The following is a 20,985-nucleotide window of genomic DNA, read 5'->3' as shown; positions in this document are numbered from 1 at the left end:
ATCTTCTTAACATTAGATTTCATTTTATTCACACCAGGATATGATCTGCTTTACATCACACATCCTGGTACATGATCACTGGCTACAAAAACAAGCAAATTAATTCATCAGTACTAAGTTACCTTGACTTTGAGGCAATATCATATAGCGGCTTAGATCAAAGAAACCCTTCCTGTCAGCACCTTGTCACTTGCATCTCTATGAAACCCAGCAATTTTCATACTTCTCGGTACTCAACTTTCTCTGCTGTAAAATGGGAGAGGGTAAATGAGATTTTATGCATGAAGCACTGGGCCCAGTGTCTGACCGTCAGCGAACCCCAGTTCCTATTATTACCAGAAGCAGCAATACCAGTCTGCGGAGTGAGATCTTACTCTAGACACGTTGCTAATTTAGGCATGAATAGAAAAATGCCTGGGATAAAATACAAGGAATAGGTAACAGAGGTAACCCCATGAGGAGTCATTCATTCAATCATTCCATGTGCCACATGGAGCTATGGGCACAAGGTAACCAGGAGTCAAGACACAGGGGTGTAGCCCAGGGAGATGTTCAGAGGGCGATCTGAAGGCTGCAGGAGAGTTAGCCAGGTTGGATTTGGGAGGGGAAGGGAGGGGAGTAGGGAAAGAAAAAGGACAAGGGGTCCCAAGCTGCTAAGGGAAAGGCAAGTGCAAAGGCCTTAGAGCAGGAAGGAACAACTCCAGGATCCAAAGGTTGCAGCGAGAAGAGCAGACCAGACCAGAAGCAGTGGCTCACACCTGTAATTCTAACACATTGGGAGACTGAGGCAGGAGGATCGCTTGAGCCAAGGAGGTCAAGGCTGCAGTGAGCTTTGATGGCCCCACTGCACTCCAGCTTGGGTGACAGAGGGAGATCCTATCTCAAAAAAAAAAAAAAAAGCAGGACCCAAGAAGGTGGAGCCAGTGCAGCTGCAGTGATGGGGAGCGGGGAGGTCTCTTTCTCTTTCACTCACACCTCACACACTTCCAAATTATGTCAATATCTTATGAGAAGCATGTAGCAGTCTTACAATTTTTGAAAGCTAAAAAATGCAAAGGAAAAATGGCTATAAACCCTCAAGAAGTAAAGAAAATATTACAGCATTTTCTCTACTTCTTGTCTAACAAGAATCTACCACATATTTTTCTTTTTTCTTTTCTTTTTTTTTTTTTTTTTGAGACAGGGTCTGCTCTGTGGCCCAGGCTGGAGTGCAGTGGCATGAATCTCAGCTCACTCTAACCGCTGCCTCCAGGACTCAAGCGATCCTTCCACCTCAGGTCACCACACTTGGCTAATTTTTGTATTTTTTGTAGAGACGTGGTTTCACCATGTTGCCCAGGCTGGTCTCAAACTCCTAAGTTCAAGTGATCTGCTCGCCTCGGCCTTCCAAAGTGCTGAGATTACAGGCGTGAGCCACCGTGCCCTGCCATGAATCTACAAAATGTTAAAATTCACTTACGTTTGCTAGAGAAGCCACCTTGTTTAAATGTAAGAAGTATGCTATCCTCTCCTGTCTGGTTTGTTGAAAGGGCCTCCCCATCCTTGCCTCCCTTCTTTCCCTTTTTTGGATGTGTTAGAGGTGGAATAGATCTTTGCACCTAATTTAAACAATACTCCTTTCCAGCCTGCACAAAGGTTTTGGCCCTCTACTGTGTTTCTGGGACTGAGTCTGAGTTTGGAGGGAACACCGGCTAGTAGGGTTTGCGGGGAAGCTTCCTGGCCCATAGGGAGAACTCAGTATTGCGACTGCCCTGCAAGTTGGCATTTGTCAGTTTCATTTGCAATGTGTTGCTAGGAGCAGAATATGTTTTTCTGGTTCCTGCTCACAGCCTGGGGCTGGGACTGTTGACTTTGATGTGAAGGTAATGCACACAGCTGCTGGGGGAGGGCCTGCAAGTCCTGCCGTGGAGCAGGATACCTGCAGGGCACAGGCAGAGCCTAGCTGCTGGAGGGTGAGCTGCCCCTCCTGCTTTTGTCAGCGCAGTGGGAACCCCAGCCAAGCCCTTTCAAGTCGCACCTTGCGGTTTCTCCTCTCAGGAATGCCAGGTTTATTACGGGTTTGTTCACTTCACTTCACTGTTTTGATCCTCTCCTTGTGCCCCCACCCAGCTCAGGACCTTTCATTCTGTGTCAGATCTAGCAAGGCTGCTGGCTTCTGGCTGAGTCTAATGCTGAGTGATACCAAAGGCTCTGTCCTCAGGGGACAGGGAAAAGTGGACAGAAATGTTTCTAGTCCCAGGGGAAAGGCACCGTCCAGCAGACAAGCCTTGACGATGTCATTGACCTCCCGGCCTGCAAGGGCCTTTCCTTTGCTTGTTCCTCTTTGGGGATGATGCATGAGAACCCACCTGCCGCACACCCTCATTTGAAAGATGAGAAAACTAAGACCACCACCAAAGAAGCCCCCAGAGAATGATTATACACTCCAAGCCAGACCCCCACAGGTGCCTCATATCCAAGTGGTTAAGAGCATGAATTTGGAGTCAAGGTTTAACTCTCAGCTCTGTCACTTACTGGAGGTCCAATCTTGCACAAAAGGGTTAATTTCTCCAAACCTCAGTCTCTTCATGTGTAAATTGGGTGTACTATTTTTCACCTCTTAAAGTCATTGATTTATTTTAAGTGCATTTCTTACCCTGCCAACTTAATTATGTAAGAGTTCATCTGGCCAGGTGCAGTGGCTCACGCCTGTAATCCCAGCACTTTGGGAGAGCGAGGAGGATGGATCACCCGAGGTCAGGAGTTCGAGACCAGCCTGGCCAACATGGTGAAACCCCGTCTCTACTAAAAAATACAAAAACCTAGCTGGGTGTGATGGCACTTGCCTGTAATCCCAGCTACTCAGGAGGCTGAGGCAGGAGAATTACTTGAACCCAAGAGGTGGAGATTGCAGTGAGCCAAGATTGTGCCACTGAACTCCAGCCTGGGAAACAAGAGCGAAACTCCGCCTCAAAAAATAAAAAAGAGTTCACCTGATTGCCCTTAGTTCTCTCCTCCTTTTAGGCTCTGAGCTCCCTAAAAGGAAGGGGTTTACCTGCCTTGTTCACAGCCGTGTCCTCGGTAATAAACCTTACCTGGTGCAGGGTAGGCAGTGAGGAAGTATTTGTGATAACAGCAATGTAAAGCCGTCAACACAGTGCTTGGTACATGCAGAACAGCCATCAACACAGGCAGCCATCCCTGTGAACAGAGGGAGTGCATTATTTATGATGGGAAACTAGTTTTAGTTGGAAAGATATCAAATTACCAGGAACAGAAAGAACAAAATAGTTCTCCCAAGTAGCTCTTCTGGGGCCAAGCCCCAGCACCCCACCCATGCAGGACCAGGCCCCCAAAGGCCTTGGAGCCACCTTGTTCCAGGGTCTCGCTCCACTGTCCTCTCACCCTTCCCAGTTAGGACTCCTTTCCTTGGGCTTCAGAATTCCTATCTTCTGCTCTAGAAGGCTTGGAGCAAGTAGGGGAAAGGCACCACTCACCAAGTCTGTGAGGGGACGACATGGTATAGAGGGAGAGGAGCTAGATAAAATACAAGACGCCAGTTAAGTTTGAATTTCACATAAACAAGGAAATAACGTTCCTTTCTCTGCCATCGTGGTGTGTGCTTGACTCCACTTCTTGCCATGTCTTCCCACAAGACTTTCGGGATTAAGCAATTCCTGGCCAAGAAACAAAAGCAAAATCGTCCCCAGTGGATTCGGATGAACACCGGATAAAATCAGGTACAACTCCAAAAGGAGACATTGGAGAAGAACCAAGTTGGGCCTATAAGGAATTGCACATGAGAGGGCACACATATTTATGCTGTCTGAAGGTCACAATCATGTTACCACATCAAGGTGAAAATGTCACCACTCTCTGGAGAGTTGTACATGTTTTATTGAGAATATATTTTTTCTCTTTGAATCTGTTATGAATGCGTTGGTTGGCTGGGTTCAGTAATAAATATGTGAGACCTTTCATTAAAAAAAAAAAGAACTTTTTTTTTTTTTTTTTTTTTTGAGGAGGGATCTCCCTGTGTTGCCCAGCCTGGAGTCCAGTGGCTATTCACAGGCACAATCCTAGCGCACAGCAGCCTCCAGCTCCTGGAGCCTCTAAATCCATCCTCCTGCCTCAGCCTCCCTGGTAGCTGGGACTACAGGTGAGTACCACTGTGCGTGGCTACAAAATAACTTTTTAGTAAAATATATCCCAAACATTATATGAGACGCAGTTACCCTAAAGTAAAGTAACGCAGTTACTCCCTACAGAGTGGGAGGGCTGGGGTTTTAACCCAGGCCTGCCTGCTCGGAGCGGACCTTTCCTGGCTCCTGCAAAATTAGGATGACACATTAGGAACTTTCTGGGGTTCTTAAGGGAATCAGAAGAGAGACCTGGGAGCAAAGGGCTTTGGAGGCATTCAACTGCTATGAAAGGTTAGTAAGGACAGGGATTGCGTTCGCCTCAATCACAGCTGAACCCAGTGCCGAGAACTGTTATCCCACACAGTTGGATCTTTATCATTACCTGTTTTAATGAAAAATCGCTGATATTGCTGTCCCTAAATAGCCAACTCCCAGAATAATTAAATCATCTCAAGGGACTCTGGGTCCAATATCTACAGCACGCCACACAAGCATCTCTCAGCTCAGCCACGCAGGGCCGATGCCTGAGCGACCCACACTCAGAGAGGCGCCCGCCTCAGTGCCTCACAGGTGGGACCGCGCCTGAGAGTCCTGCGCTTGCGCACTCCACGCCGTGCTCTGCGCATACGCCTGTCCAGCCCCGCCTCTGGGTGTGTGGCGTGCGCACGCGCCGGCAGCTCAGAAAGCGCGGGAAAGGCACGCAGCCACGCCCCAAAGGCGCAGCCTAGGACGGGGCTTCTGGAGCTTCTGGCAGCCGTCTGCCCTCATGGCCTTTGCACCTATGGGGCCCGAGGCCTCGTTCTTCGAGGTTTTGGACCGACACAGGGAGTCCCTGCTGGCTGCCCTGAGGAGAGGTGGCAGGGAGCCCCCAAGTGGGGGAAGCCGCCTGGCCTCCAGGTACAGGAGCTGGTGCCGAGGCGCGAGGCAGCCACTCTGTAGAAAAGTCGGTCGCTCTTCCTGGCCCCGGGCTGCCTCCTAGTGTTGAGGCTGAGGAGGCACCCCTTGGTGGGCCAGCCAGGAACCCCCAAAAAGATCCTTCCTGAGTACCCGCCACCTGCTTTGAAACCTTATTTTGAACTCAAAAAGAAAGCCAGGTGGCAGACCCCCTTCTGTGGCTTCTAGGATGTTCCCCTTCTAGAACGTTCCAGAGGCTCCCTGCAGCTGGATTGGAAGGTTTCCTAAGATCCATATAGGTTGGGGAGTTTGGGGTACAGTTAGCTTTGTATTTTTTAAACGTTTTTTGGATAAAATTTTAGGTTAAACTTTAAGGGTTTTTTTTGGTCTTTTTTGTGTGTTTTTTTAAGAAAGAAAATGAGTGTTGTATGTCTTCTCTCAGTAGGCGAATGGTTTTCTCAGAATTAACAAAGACATCAACACATTTTAAGTGGTTTATAATAAGACAACATGTTTTATTGTTTCGCAAGTGGAGAGAATGTACATATTTTAAATGATTTATTTAAAATCAATTACAGGAACCCTCCAGCTACCCATGTTGGAATTAACCACAGAAAACGTGACTACATTATTGACCACTTTCACTTAAAAATACTTTGTTTCCTTGACCCGCTTTCTTGGTTGATTGCTCAGCAAAGTTTTTCAGCCTTTTATTTTTAAGCCCAAACCAACCACCAAAAAATCTGAAAAACCTACAAGCAAACCAATTTTTACAAAATAATTTAGCGTGAGGGAGAACTTAGGAGAGTGAGGGAAAAGGAGAGTGGCAAGTCCCTTGTTAATATCGCAGGCGTAGACGAAGCTGATTGTATCTTAAAGTTGGTTACAGTATTATCCTGCACCACTTTTTTTCTCCAAACTAAGAAAAATGAATATTTGGGTCAGTTTTTACTTCCCAATATTAGAATAGATTAAATGTTTTAAAATACATTTTCTGAAACACAAGTTTTCAGTAAAAACTCTTAAGTTCCTGTGGATATTAAAACTCAACATTTTGCCCGTTTTCTAGAGTGCATTTGATTTCTCTTCCTAGACAATAAGTTAATGGTGTTTATAACGGAACAACATTTTTTGAAGCTGATGGCTTGTGAAATTAACCGTCAGCTGACAGAAAACTGGGCTTAGTCTTCTCATTTTGCTGTAGAGTGGCGTAATAGCTGCCAAGTCAACCGTTTGTTGCAGAACTCACAATTTATTCTTTCCAGGGTAGTGATTAAACGTTTTCCTTTTTGTATCGCTAAATTTCAAAAGAGCTGATTTTAAGGCATGAGATCAACTAGGGTAATGTGCGACCACAAAAGGTGTTTCTTTTGAAATTTTTGCGTTGCATTTTTGGGAAAGAAATTCAAAGCCAATATTGTATCACTTTTTAATTAAAACATTTATCAGTAGTATGTCAAGTCAAGTTTGTATTCAAGTTCAGCTAGATTACAGTAGGTTAATATGAAGTGTAGATAAAAATATAGTTGTAAATTTAGTCATTAATGTAAAAGGGAGACCTTCAACTGGTAATTGCTTGAGAAGTAAAATTACAAGCAAATGAAATTTATTTGTAAATACAATTGTTTTAATGCAGTAGTAAAGGTTTAATGGGAGAGATAATTATTGACATGTATTACCTAGTCTTTTTTTTGTCTTTTTTTAAAACCCCACCCCAATTACCTAGTCTTAAAAAAGAATAAAATAAAAAGTTACTTTAGTATTGATCTGGGAAAATCTTACATATTATGAAGTCAAAATTTATGATTAAGATGGAATCATGCTGTGTTTATTGTTTCAGTTCTGAGGTTCTTGCATCTATAGAAAATATTATCCAAGACATAATCACAAGCTTGGCAAGAAATGAAGCACCTGCATTCACGATAGACAACAGATCAAGCTGGGAAAACATAAAGTGGGCATTTTGCATTTTTATTTTTTAAATGTAATATCTATGTCATTATTCAAATTATTTGAGTTAGAGTTCTGGTCATTTTTTTTCATTTTATTGCCTTTACCTTGCCAAAAAAAAGGATTTAGGAAGTTTACAAAATGCATACCATACAGAGAGGTTATGTAAAACTAGAAGTAGGTGTGAAAGATGAGGCAAAGGAAAACAATGCTAGCACCAACAGAATGGAGTACCAGAAGAGGTTAGAATTCCAAATGCATGTGATAAAGTCTCATAACTTTGCTAAGAATAGGCAGCATACTTGGAGCTAAGCTTTCTAGCAGTCAGAGGGGGAGATGCCATGGATGCAATTCTCACGTATGCCACAAAAGCAAACCACTTGCTCAGGGGAAGTATAACCAATCCTGATACCAGACCAAAATAAAAGTATCCTGAACATAGAGCACATTTAAGGCTTTCTCCTGACAGATCTTCTGCCCCTGCTAAGTCATGTGTCCAAAAAGGGTAAAATCAGCAAAGAGCTTTATCAGAATTCTTGAACCTAGTTATACAGGTTTTTTCCAGCCTCTCATATTTTGTAAGAGATACAGAAACAAAATGAAAGGAATTTTGAGTCTCCTTCATCACTGTTGTTATTATCTATATAAGTAATATAAGCTGTATACTTTTCAGTCATGTTTTGAAAGATGGATTTTATCTAGCTTTGAAGCAGCTTACACCTGACATCCACCTGGTGCCTTCTGCCACCTTTAGGGGAAGTTTGGCAGTTCAGCTTAACAACCTAATAAAATTGTTATTTTATGTAATGTAATTTTGCAGGTAAATCAGAAATGAAACATTTCAAAGCTTATTAAATTAAGTAAAATTATTAAATGAGTAGATTACTAAAATGAATAAAGAACTAATTGTGAAATATTTGAAAACATTTTACATACACTAAAAATGTCTTCCCAGAAAAAAGTATGCACACACACACAAACACACTCCCACACCCCCTAATCAAAGGTGTTAGCTCATTTATGTTAAATGGTTTATCTTAGTGCCTCTGTATGTCACAAACCTAATTTCCTAGTTATCACCTGGAATGATCTATGCTTTCAAACCAGTTGATCCTAAAGCTTCAGTGCTTAAATTGAGAAGAAATGTGGGTTTTAAATGATGTGCAGAAGACCATAAGTATATATTGTTTGGTGTTTAGAAGTTGTCTTTTTCACTTTATTCCTTTGCTTTAAACAAAATGACAGGTTTGAAGATTCTGTGGGTCTTCAGATGGTATCCCATTGCACCACGAGAAAGATCAAAAGTGATTCACCAAAATCAGCTAAAAAATTTGGTAAGTTAATTGTTCCTAGCTTTTGGTAATAAAGGATAAATAAATTTTGTTATCTTCTCAATTTTATTTGTTCCTAGTTAAATAATTTTACCTGTTTTTAATAGATCACTTTCATACATGAAATAAATTTCTAGAATTTTTCATTGTCAATAACTGTGGAAGTAGGTTATCAACATAAACATATTTTTCAAGGTATGTGGTTCAGTGCAAAATTATCCTCTCAGTTTTGCTGTCCATAGAGCAATTAATTTTAACTGATTCTTCAGGTAATTGTTCTGTACTTAACCCTCCCATTTTGGAAAGATAATTTTTTAAATGTTAACTAAAATTAAGTTAAAATCCTTGATAGCAGTATCTTTTGAATCAGTAAGAGAAATGATGAGTAACTTGTTTGTTGAATTTTATCTTCCAGCTCTAATCCTTAAAATATTGTCCATGATTTATAAATTAGTACAGAGCAACACTTATGCAACCAAAAGGTAAATATATTGTTCTAGTACATTACTCTTCAAAATGTAACGTGAGAAATAGTTGGATTAACTTTTATTATATACTTTGAAAAGTTACATAAGACTAAACTATAGCTCATAATTTACTTTCTTTATATGTTGTGTTTTCATCCAGTTAAAGCTTTCTTCAGTTAACACTCTAATACTTGTCATATTCAAAGAGAATATGGTTAATTAAAAATATGTATTTTAAATTTTCATAGGGACATATATTACACTGACAGCCAACTCTTTGGTAACCAGACTGTCGTCGACAATATTATCAATGACATTTCTTGTATGTTAAAAGTGTCAAGGAGGAGTCTACATATAGTAAGTAGTACCTTATACAAAACATTTTATTTTAAAACAAAATGTTTGTATGAAACATAATTTTTTTTTTTTTTTTTTTTTGGGATGGAGTCTCGCTCTGTCGGGCAGGCTGGAGTGCAGTGGCGTGATCTCAACTCACTGCAAGCTCCGCCTCCTGGGTTCATGCCATTCTCCTGCTTCAGCCTCCCGAGTAGCTGGGACTACAGGCGTCTGCCACCACGCCCGGCTAATTTTGTGTATTGTTAGTAGAGACTGGGTTTCACCGTGTTAGCCAGGATGGTCTGACCTCATGATCCGCTGCCTTGGCCTCCCAAAGTTCTAGGATTACAGGCGTGAGTCACCACGCCTGGCCAAAACATAATTTTAAAACATAATATAGTCTTCTTTTGCTATTATTTGATGCTTGCATTTTTCTCACTATAAATTTAAGTAATATATTCTCAATATATTCCTTTGGGTGAATGGACCAAACTGATGAATTACCAAACATTTTTAACTCCTAAATACCTTTACATATTTTCTCTTTCATCTCTTAAATTTCAATCCAAGTGAAAATGCCAGTAATTTAGCAGATGAACACAAGGAGTGACTTAATAGCATAAAATATATTCGTGAAGCAGGTTTCAAATATGTCTATTATTTTTTGCAGTTATCTACATCAAAAGGTTTAATTGCTGGCAACTTAAGATATATCGAGGAAGATGGCACCAAAGTGAATTGTACCTGTGGTACAACGGTAAGAAGCATCATTGATGTTTTCACAGCTTTAACTCTTCTAGCTCCTTCAGTTTTGAAGCATAATTTTATTTCTTGCTTTGTTATGTAACCTAGAGCTTAAGATTTCAAAATAAAACTGAAAGCTGAATGGGAATATGCTTTACAGAACTGTACATTACATAGTTTCAAATTATGCTAGTTGTCAAATGTCAGATTGAAATGAACATACATATATAACTCTTTAAAAATGCACTATTATTTTCAGATAAAGTGTGGCTTGATCATTTTAGCGTGTTATTTAGTAATCTTCATAAAATTTTCTGGTTCTGAAAGTAATATTTTTAATACTAAACTATTTGCTGGGCTTTGATACAAAGAGAGCCCACAATACTAAACTTAGTACCCCTGTTGGGAGAATTGCTGTGAGTCATGTGCTGGTTTTCTTACTGAGGGGTAAAGCTGTTTTCTACTATTTTTTAACAGAGTAATAAGTCTCCGATGACTGGTATGGTCAAAGAAAAATAAAAACAGAGGGCTTTGTGATAAACTAAAAATGTGGTTATTTTGCTTTTTATGTAAGATAAAAACTTTTTTTTTTAAAGGCTGTTGCTGTGCCATCGAATATTCAAGGAATTCGGAGTATCCTTTAAGTGGGAAAACTATTTAAACTTTTGGAATGTTCATTCATTCATTAATTCCTTTGGTAAGCCAAGCCTTCATAATGTGTAAGGAGCAAGTTAGGCCCTACAGCAGTCAAGATGAACACACCATGGTCCCTTCTTTAGGACTCTTTTAGGAGCTCACCATCTAGTGGAAGAGACAGATATCTGAATATATGAATAGATATGTTTATATGTTTGAAGGTACAAATTAAAATGTTGTATCTATAGCTGCTTTTGAATTATCTATATGGCACCTTAATTTAGTTGGTGATTAAATTGAAATACTCTTGCTTTCAATTTATCAGCCTTAACTTCACAGATTTAGTTACAGATGCAAAGTTTGTATTAATTGTAGAAAAAGATGCAACATTTCAGCGGCTTCTAGATGACAACTTTTGCAACAAATTGTCTCCATGCATTATGATTACGGTATATTATCTAACTTTACTACAATTCCAAGACTAACATATACTGTTATGGTGATTGGTAAGAGGATTTACAATATTATCTACACAATGTCCTGTTTTCAATATAATGCATCCTTTGGAATCATAGAATGGGAATTTCCAATGTGTTTATTTAAACATCCTCAAAGCTGGCTATCACCTCAAGTTCATTTTTTTTTTTTAATAGAGACAGCGTCTCGCTCTGTTACCCAGGCCGAAGTACCATGGCATGATCATAGAGCACTGTAACCTTGATAAGTTCATGTTCTAAAACCACACTCAAAAGCTTTCTTCCTTGAAAAGCTGAGTGTTCCTGCCACTTGTCCTGTGGCTATCAGTACAGACACTGCAATGAGGTCCACACATCAGAGTCAGTTTAACTTACTCCTCACATCCCATGGTCACCAAGTCCTTTTGAATTGGCCTTGGGAATCTCTTTCATTTCAGCCCTTTCTCCTTAATCCTTCTCCTTTCATTCTTACACAAGACAACCACCTGGCAGCCTCCAGACAGTCCCCTGACATCAGTTATCTCTCATTCTACCTAACCGATTCCTTGCCACACCAGACTTGTCATTTCCCTCCTTGCCAGTTCAAAAACTTTTGGTTTTGTCTGATACTTCTACTGCAAATCTGGATGCCTCTGTGGAACTGGTCAGCCCTTCTAAGACTCCATTCCGCCTCTTCTCCAGGGCAGCGCTCCTTACTGCCTGCATAAACATCTCTCACAAATGCCTCTCAAGGAAAGGCTGGGACTCGAGGGCCATATTAGGAAGAGCCATTTTTCACCAGGTCCTTTAATACTGTTTGACTCCTCTACTGTGTTCATGTGCTATTATTTTTCCCAAGGAACATTATGAAAATACAATAAGTACTCATGATGAGCTAGGACCCCTGCTAAGCACTTGACATAGTAAGAGTTGACATTTACTGGTGTTTATCACATGTCAACTTGTAAAGGCTCTCAACGGCCTTAGGAGGTAGGTACTAACATCATCTTCACTTTAATAATGGGGTACTGGAATGCAGGAAGGTATTTTACCACATCTCTATGGCTATTCAAAACCAGGACTGGATTTGAATAAACTCCATGTTGCTATAATGCCATCACTCGGTGTGACAGGCATATTTATGCTGATTTTATAGATAAAGCCACGGCCTAAAGAGACTAAGAAACTTGCCCAACATCATACCACTAATGATAGGCAGAGAGGGAATTCAAACTCGGAGCTGTGACCCAAAGCCCATTCTGAATCTCCAGGGCTGCTCTGCGCAATTCCTCTGCTCCCTGTATCATTTGGTTTTCTGCTTTTCTCTAACATTGTTGTAACACTCTTCAATTTACTTTTCTACATAATTATTATTTTAATGACTTCATAATATTATCCCACCATTTAAGTTTTATTAAACCCTAAATTTAAGCCAGGTACTCTTCTAAGTGCTTTATGATTATTAAATAATTTAATTTCTATAATAATCTCATATGTTGTTACAGAGCACCAAACCACAGAGTGGTTTTGTTACTCATTCAAGTTCATGCTGCTAAGAAGTAGCAGAGGTGAGATGTGAGCTCAGGCTGCCTAGCCCTGCAACTGCTGCAGATCACCACTGTACTATGCTGCCTCTCCACATCCCTGTTGTTAGATATTTTGGCTATTTATATTAGTTTTTGCCATTTTAAATAACACTTCAGTGACCATCTTTAAATATGTAGGATGTTTATTATTTCTGTTTTTGCTGAAATATTTCCTTAGGATCATTTCCTAGGACTGGCATAATTCCCAGTCCTTCACTCTGTATGTATATAATGTACATTTTTTTTCACAGTCAACACCAGTCTTTCAGCACCTGAAATCCAAGGTAGGAAGATGTAACCTTTTTTTTTTTTTTGGTGCTGTGACTCAGATATGAACCAGGGTTGCTGTGGCCACATGCAGAGTACTAACCATTGTATGAGCATAACCTATAATTTATCATTATTATTATTATTTTGAGATGGAGTTTCACTCTTTTTGCCCAGGCTGGAGTGCAATGGCGTAATTTGAGCTCATTGCAACTCCCGCCTCCTAGGTTCAAGTGATTCTCCTGTCTCAGCCTCCCAAGTACCTAGGATTACAGGCGTGTACCACCACACCTGGCTAATTTTGTATTTTTAGTAGAGATGGGGTTTCACCATGTTGGCCAGACTGGTCTCAAACTCCTGACCTCAGGTGATCCCCCGACCTCGGCCTCCCAACGTGCTGGGATTACAGGCGTGAACCACTGCTTCCGGCCTAACTTTTAAATTATTAATAAGAGTGTAGTTGTAGCCATTTTATTCTACTGAAGTTAAAATTCTTAATTTTCATCTTGCTTTTAGGGAAAGGGAGTTCCTGATCTAAACACAAGACTTTTAGTCAAGAAACTGTGGGATACGTTTCATGTTCCTGTTTTCACTCTTGTAGATGCTGATCCACATGGTAATTTGTCATTGGACTATTTACAACAATAGTCATAACTAAATCATATTTGTAGTTGTGTTTTCTTCTTCTTTTTTTTTTTTTTTTTGAGATTGAGTCCTGCTCTGTCACCCAGGAGTGCAATGGCGTGATCTCAGCTCGCTGCAACCTCCGCCTCCCAGGTTCAAGTGATTCTCCTGCCTCAGCCTCCTGAGTAGCTGGAACTACAGACACATACCACCATGCCTGGCTAATTTTTTATACTTTTAGTAGAGACGGGGTTTTACCATGTTGGCCAGGCTGGTCTCGAACTCCTGACCTCAGGTAATCTGCCCACCTCGGCCTCCCAAAGTGCTGGGATTACAGGCGCGAGCCACGGTGCCCAGCCTGTAGTTGTGTTTTCTACTCTCAGGACACTTTTATAAAACATTTTAAAAGAAAATGATTACATTAAAATTAGGTCTATAATTATTTGAGACAATTTATTGTTATTTTGTCATATTAAACTGAGAATGGTAAATTTTTCACTGGTGATGTCCACAAAATTAAAATTATAGATAGTAGATAAAATTTGAGAGTGCAAATTAACCTGTAATATGTAAGGAGACTAATTTTATAGTTAACTTTCTTTTAACAGGCATAGAAATAATGTGCATCTATAAGTATGGATCTATGGTAAGTATAGAAAAGCAGTTTTCCTTTGTTATTATTTAGATATTTTATATTCATTGAGGTGATTTCTGCATTTACTAATCACCCTCAAGTAGGCTGAGAGTGCCCAAAGTGTAACTGAGGGCCTAGTATCCTCTTCTAGGAGCAATCTGTGTGTCGGCGGCTGTGACTCCAGCTCCCAGTATGGCCAGTGCAACCACAGATGACAGAGTGGGATTAGCTGTGGGCAAGCGGCAGTATTATCCTGCACTCTCTTGGCATACTGAAGGAACTGTGGGGCTCTAGGGTAGCAACAACGCTGTCTGATCACCAAATGTACTCGAAATATTATATAGAGCCTTGAATTCTGACTTTTCTAATCCCTTTTCTCCTGCCATAAGGAGAAACGGAAACAATAAATGTCACCACCAGTGTCTACAATTACCATATACCAGTGGTCTCACAGTGTGGTCCTAAACCAGCAGCATCAGCATCATCTGGAAGATTCTTAGAAATGCAAATCTCAGTCCCCATCCAGAACTACTGAGCCAAAATCTCCAGGGGTGGGATCCTCCAAGGATTCTGATGCATGGTGAAATTTATAGCAGATGAAAAGGATGGTGGAGCAGGGTGTAAGATGGGGAATCATGAACAATAAGAAATGTAGGTCAGAGAGCTTCATTTATAGTTTGCTTTAGAAAATTAATACAGAAACACTACATAGAAGTTGTGGTGGTGGTGGTTTTGTTGCTGTTTTGAGACAGGGTCTCACTCTGTCACTCAGGCTGGAGTGCAGTGGTGCAGTGACAGCTCACTGCAACCTTGGACTTTTGAGCTCAAGCCATCCTCCCGCCTTGGTCTCCCAAAGTGCTGGGATTATAGGCATGAGCCACTGCACTTAGAGAAGTTTTAACACCTTCACTAAAAGCCCAGCTTAGCATAGCTGCTGATGGTTTTCTTACTTCTGTGGGCTCTGGGCATGTGAAGCCAGCTTTAGTGCTTGTCCTTCTTAATAAGTGAAAAAATTGACTGAAAAACAAGAATGCTAGTTTTCTGCAATTTAGCCTCACCTAATATACTTTTGTTCTTTATTTTAGTCTATGTCTTTTGAAGCTCATCATCTCACAGTTCCAGCTATTAGATGGCTTGGTCTTCTCCCTTCTGATCTTAAAAGGTTAGATAGTATAGTAGACCTAGGATATTTAAAATGACAATTTATTGTCATATGTAACAATAAGCATAAAAAGTCACCACAAGGGAAAGCTCTTAATGTTTTTTATTTATGTTGTCCACGATGACTTATGATTATATAATTATGAATTAAATTCATTAATGTTTCTGTTTCAACTACTAAAATATTTAACACATGAATTTGGTTAATGTGTTACACTTTCAGCTAGCTAAAAACTTTTTGTTTTACTTTTATGGTTAAGACATTTTACACACTTTTTATACTTAAAAGTAGAATACATTGTAGGCCGGGCACATGGTGGCTGACGCCTGTAATCCCAGCACTTTGGGAGGCCAAGGTGGGTGGATCACTTGAGGCCAGGAGTTTGAGACCAATCAGGGCAACATGACAAAACCCTGTCTCTACTAAAAATACAAACATTAGCTGGGTGTGGTGCTGTATGCCTGTAATCCCAGCTACCAGGAAGGCTGAGGCCCAAGAATTGCTTGAACTTGGGAGACGGCAGTTGCAGTGAGCCACAATCGCGCCACTGCACTCCAGCCTGGGTAATAGAGCTTGACTCTGTCTCCAAAAAAAAAAAAAAAGTACAATACAGTAAATCCAATTAAATTGTAACCATTGACAACATCATTTGCCATATGAATCAATTTTGTCATAGATTTAAATTTTTAACTTCGAAAGAAAAATATCATTTTAAGAGTATTAAAATTTGGGAACCTCAAGTTTGGCAAGTTTAATATATATGTTCATTATAGAAAAAAATTTTAAGTAACAAGTTAAATATCACCTACAGATCAGCAGCCTTACCTTTGTAGATTTTTTTTCTGTGCATAGCCGTAACTTTTTCACATAACTGAGATCATACTCTGTTATTTTGTAATCTGCTTTTTTTAAAACACAACAACACAATGTGATCACTTTTCCATGTCAATAAAGTACATTTCTTATTTTAGCATCTTTTGTTGCTGAGTTTTAATTCTAGATGAGCTAGTGTTTATTCAGCCATTCCCTCGTAGCCATTTAAGTGTTTTCCAATTCTCTATTCTCATAGGTCGTGCTTTGATGGAGTCTCTTGTAACTAAATCTCTATGCACATCCTTAATTAGTCCCTTAGGCTGAATTCCCAGAAGAACTGGTGGGTCAAAGGGGATCCCCATAATCAGGGTTTGACTGTTGTCTGGATAGATTAAGTTTCTTGCTTTCTCTGAAGAGTAAGAGTCCACCTGTCCCTCAGCTTACGGCATTAACATTTTTTTCACCTCTGCTAATGTGATATTTTAAAATGTTTTATTGTTCTAATTGGTCAGTAAGAATGAATTTAAACATATTTATTGGATTTCTTTAAGTGGTGAGCAATCCTTGATAACAGGTGCTTGTTTCCTAAATATGGAATGTGAACAGGTTTTGGGTGATCAGCCACTTCCTATAAAATGAGGGTCCAAGAGGAAACATTTCATTTTTTATTTTTGAATATTCACACTCCAGTGGATTAACGTGTTCAATTTAGTGTATGTGTGTCATGGTCAAAATCCCTTGGGGGTGATCTGTTTGTATAAAAACAATTTTAACACAAATTCAAGACATATGATCTGATAATTATTAAGGTGAATGGCTTCAAGAAACTCTAGCTGCATCTCATAAATTCTATCAGTGCACTAAAAAGCCACTCCAAATGAATATACAATCAAAGGAAAAACACTACGGTAGCTACAGAAGCCGGGCTGCAAGGGAAATCCTCTAGGCCTCCCTTTCAATCAAATTGTCACCCCTATCCAAGAGCTGCCCCTGGCAAATGGTCATAATTATGGACACATTGAAAAAGACTCTCCTGGGAAATCTAGGATTTGTGACTTCAAAAGGTAGACCACACCATAAATCCAGGACCTCTCATGTTCTATTTTTAAAACACATACCATGATAAAGTTATATTCCACGTTTTTCAAATTTAAAACTAGATAGGTAAGAATGTGTTTGTGTGTGTGTGTAAAGTGATAAAAGTGAGTGTGCATGTGTGTAAAGTGATAAAAGTGAGAGACTAACTTCCATGGCCCAGCATGTTCAATGAATTATGAAGAATTAAATACTCAATGGAACCCAAAGTCCCTCAGTGAATCTCAGCCGTTGGCCATGCATATTGGAGCTCACTGCCAGAAGAGTGTGAAGCTCTGAGAGGCTTAATGTACATTATTAAGCTGCCCTGGTATCTATATACATGATGGTAGTGCTATTGGCATTTGTTTAATAACCAATATGGGTCTTCCTGTCATCCTGTCGTCATCCCACGAGTGTGACATGAAGGAAAACAAAAACTTTAGAATCTTACTGTGGAAACACAAACTTCCACTATGAACTTGAAAACTTGCTGGTCTAAGACATGACAGATCCCCTCAATCCTGGATGTAAGCGGTAGATCTGTACTAATTTTCTTATTTCTGAGTTTCTTGAAGTAATACCATAAATACAGGCAAAATACATGACATTCAAGTTACAGAAACACTTTTTTACTGATTTTTTTCACCTACTTTTTTCCAGATTAAATGTACCTAAAGATAGTTTGATTCCACTGACGAAAAGGGACCAAATGAAACTTGACAGTATCCTGAGGAGACCTTATGTTACCTACCAACCATTTTGGAGAAAAGAAGTATGTTTCCTTTTACAACTCAAGTGTTTCATGTTTAATTGTCTTTTACTTTAGTAGTGGCTATTCACATCGTATTTTGAAAATATCCCTCTTGAAAGTTTATATGACACGACTAACATAAGTGTTGTTTGGCAGTAAAGTTGTTGAAATTGAATCATATGAATGCTACTAGATGATATCAGTGAATGGAGCTGGCCTGTTTGTATCCTTATCATGGTTATATACACATTCTTGATGGCTGTATTGTAGTTTGTGGGATTAAAAAAAGGAAGAAGAAATCATAAAGATTTCAGACTATCCCTAATTATTGAAGACAGCATACAGAGTATTCTCACTCCAGATATTTTTAGCTGTAGCAGCTCTAGAATATTCTGGCTGACCCTTAAGGCTATTGTCCCTGGTTTTGGAGAATAAAGCAATTCTAGATTACTAGTTTGTTGAATTGACAGAAATGCAGCTAAGAACTCCGGTATGAGTATATTTTACTTTTATTGACAGATGGAAATAATGGCAGACTCTAAAATGAAGGCAGAAATTCAAGCTTTGACTTTCCTATCATCAGATTATCTTTCCAGAGTGTACTTACCTAACAAATTAAAATTTGGAGGATGGATATAAAAATAAATCAGAAGAACTTCTGATTGCCAGAGGCTTTTCATTAGTTTTGTTTTGATTGGCAAATACTACTGTGGAAAGAACATATATTCTTAATTCTGTAAAGGTGAAATAAAATAACTTTCCGTTAATTATATTTTTTTGTCAAAACAAATGCTGTACTCCAATTTTCTTTAGAAGGCCTTATTCTATCCTCTGTAGAGACAGATTTCTGTCCTATCTTCTAAAGTAAATTATAAAAGAATATGTTATTTTGACCTTTAAATTATGTTTGAAAAAATAATATTTTATACATGTCATCAAAGTCTACAAAATACTTTATTTACCTTCTACGATACAACTAATGTTAAGGCATAAAGTATCTTACTGGTAACAAAAATCATAATGATCTGAATTTGAGATGCTGCAAATGAATTCTGGGGTCCAGTGGTTTCTTCTTACATTTTCCTTTGCCTTTATACTTTAGGGGTCTTACTCCATTAATTCATTTGTTACATTAGTAAAATTCAGTATGAATAAATATTTGGATTGATCTAGTCTTCAGTGTTTTGCTTTGTTTTGTACTGAGCCTACTTTTTATTGATAATATTATTTATTTGAAAAGTTTCTCGAAGGTCGTGAATGCTTCTCTAGTCTAGGTCTATAGAACAAAAAACTTCTTCAGTTTTAAGATCTACAGAAGCCTCAGATTTTAATAAGGTACCTCTCCAACAGTAAATATGTGAACTTTTCCCTCCATAAACCTATCTTAATTTTGCCAGAGATGAGTTTTATGATTTTATTCTGTACTTTCAGTAAACCTTTAACTGCACTGAAAGTTTCCTGTGCTTGCAAGCAAGAATAAGAATTTATAGAAGCACGGAAATATTAGGTTAGTTATTTTATAAAGAGAAATGGTAACAATAATAATAATATATACCATTTCTGAGAACTTATATGTGCCAATCACTGCTGATTCAGTATCTCATTTAATTCTCCCAAGGACCTTGTAATTACAGGGTAACTACACCATAGTTTACAGGTGAGAACACTGAGGTTGCTATTTGTCCAAAGCGACAATAATACAGGGGACAATAATACTACTTACCCCAAGAAAATATGGGTCTCAATGCAAAATGTAAATGTGGGACCCCTTTTTATTAAGAATTTCAAGATGATAGCAGCAGAGAATTAAACCAAGCACAGGCCCTTCTTAGCCTGGGGTCCTGGGTGACTGCACAGGTGGTACACCTGTGAGGCTGGGCCTGCCCAAGAGGTTGTATGTAGTAAGGACTAAATAAGGTAATATAATAATAAAGGAAAATACATACATAGCACTTACTATGCGCTAGGTATTTTTGTAGGTGCTTTGCAAACAATAACTCATTGCATCTTCACAGAAACCTTATGAGCTAGGTACTTTTAAAAAATCATTCCCATTTTACAGGTGAGAAAACAAAGGTACAGAAAGGTTAAATAAGTTTCCCAAGGTCACATAACTAATAAGCAGTGGAGCTGGGACTTAAACCCAGAAAGTGTGGGTACCGTGGCGCTAGTACAGGTAAAGTACTTCACCTGTGGTCTGTGTGCACACTGCGGGGAAAGGTCTGCAAGTCTTATTGTTGGCTAGTGTCAAATCAAGATCCCCCTGATACCATATCTACAATTAACAAAATATGTTATATTCCCTGGTCACATAGGAACCAAACATTTCGAGAACATTCTGGTATGCTGTTAATTTTACTTACTCGTGAGACTATCAAAAATTCTAAAAACAGTTTTATAAAGAAGAAAAATTTTCCTCTGAATTTATACCATACTTACTCCTTTAACATGTAACAGTGTGACTGAACTTTGGTATGCTTTGTAAAGGAAGAAATTACTAACTTAAAAATATGTTTAACCCACAACACATCTGGCTTAGGATATACTATCAAAATAGGAAGGAGTGACAAATCTACAATAGTCATTCAAATTTAAAAATAAATTTGAAAAAGACAGATACCTCCAGTTTGGATAATTAAGTCATCTCAAGTTTATTATTGCAAATTTACTTAAAATAATTTTCAATTATTTGGGAAATGAAAATGGAAGGAGAGCAAAATACACTATAGTTTGACGTTACTACCTATCTTTATTAGATGAAAATGAAAAATTAGTGCTAGTAGCTATTTGGGAACCATCTAGAATTCTAATTCTAGAGATTTCTTTCTAAAAAGGATTACCATAATAATTAGCATTTAAAATGGTAACTGATAAAAATCATCCCATCTACCATCATCTACTGTATCTAATTTGGATATTTCCATAATTTTAATCAAGAAAGAACTTTAGATTGGAATCTTTATAATTAAAATTTATAAAAACTAATACAATAAGGTCAGGCATGGTGGCTCACACCTGTAATCCCAGAGCTTTTGGAGGCCGAGGCAGGAAGAGGATTGCTTGAACCCAGGAGTTCAAGACTAGCCTGGGCAAAATAATGGGACTCCCATCTCAATTTTTAAAAATTAATTGGGCAT

At 39.0% G+C, this 20,985-nt stretch overlaps 1 protein-coding gene, 1 long non-coding RNA gene and 1 pseudogene across 2 annotated transcripts in view; 2 read left to right on the top strand and 1 right to left on the bottom strand.

The window, feature by feature from the left end:
• Positions 1-4,606, bottom strand: part of LOC131382234 (uncharacterized) — a 35,701-nt gene extending 31,095 nt beyond the window's left edge. Inside the window, exons 1-2 of the long non-coding RNA XR_009211524.1 lie at positions 4,504-4,606; positions 3,075-3,180 (exon numbers count right to left, since the gene is read on the bottom strand). This is a non-coding gene — a long non-coding RNA (uncharacterized LOC131382234). The remainder of the gene's footprint in view (positions 1-3,074; positions 3,181-4,503) is intronic.
• LOC116461365 (putative ribosomal protein eL39-like 5) lies at positions 3,621-3,768 on the top strand (annotated as a pseudogene).
• Positions 4,607-4,823: 217 nt separating the features above from the next.
• SPO11 (SPO11 initiator of meiotic double strand breaks) lies at positions 4,824-19,020 on the top strand. The gene is made up of 13 exons (XM_032142652.2): positions 4,824-5,018; positions 6,856-6,969; positions 8,211-8,299; positions 8,712-8,778; positions 9,012-9,120; positions 9,770-9,856; positions 10,440-10,476; positions 10,819-10,928; positions 13,304-13,403; positions 14,020-14,057; positions 15,131-15,207; positions 17,758-17,869; positions 18,368-19,020. The coding sequence occupies exons 1-13, from the start codon at positions 4,888-4,890 to the stop codon at positions 18,485-18,487; spliced, it is 1,191 nt and encodes a 396-aa protein (XP_031998543.1). The 5' UTR covers positions 4,824-4,887; the 3' UTR covers positions 18,488-19,020.
• The last annotated feature ends 1,965 nt before the right edge of the window (positions 19,021-20,985 follow it).

The sequence above is a fragment of the Hylobates moloch genome, unplaced genomic scaffold (assembly GCF_009828535.3).
Source record: "Hylobates moloch isolate HMO894 unplaced genomic scaffold, HMol_V3 SCAFFOLD_21, whole genome shotgun sequence".
Taxonomy (NCBI): domain Eukaryota; kingdom Metazoa; phylum Chordata; class Mammalia; order Primates; family Hylobatidae; genus Hylobates; species Hylobates moloch.
Note: the sequence above shows the minus strand (reverse complement) of the source record. Positions and strands in the feature narration are given on the sequence as shown.

What these genes read in the sequence shown, in the direction of transcription:
- SPO11 (XM_032142652.2), top strand. Translation starts at nt 4,888, where the DNA reads ATGGCCTTTGCACCTATGGGGCCCGAGGCCTCGTTCTTCGAGGTTTTG. An exon ending in GAATATTCAAGGAATTCGGA is followed by an intron (nt 10,477 to 10,818) that starts GTATCCTTTAAG and finishes TTAACTTCACAG; the next exon opens with ATTTAGTTACAGATGCAAAG. An exon ending in AACCATTTTGGAGAAAAGAA is followed by an intron (nt 17,870 to 18,367) that starts GTATGTTTCCTT and finishes TTTTATTGACAG; the next exon opens with ATGGAAATAATGGCAGACTC.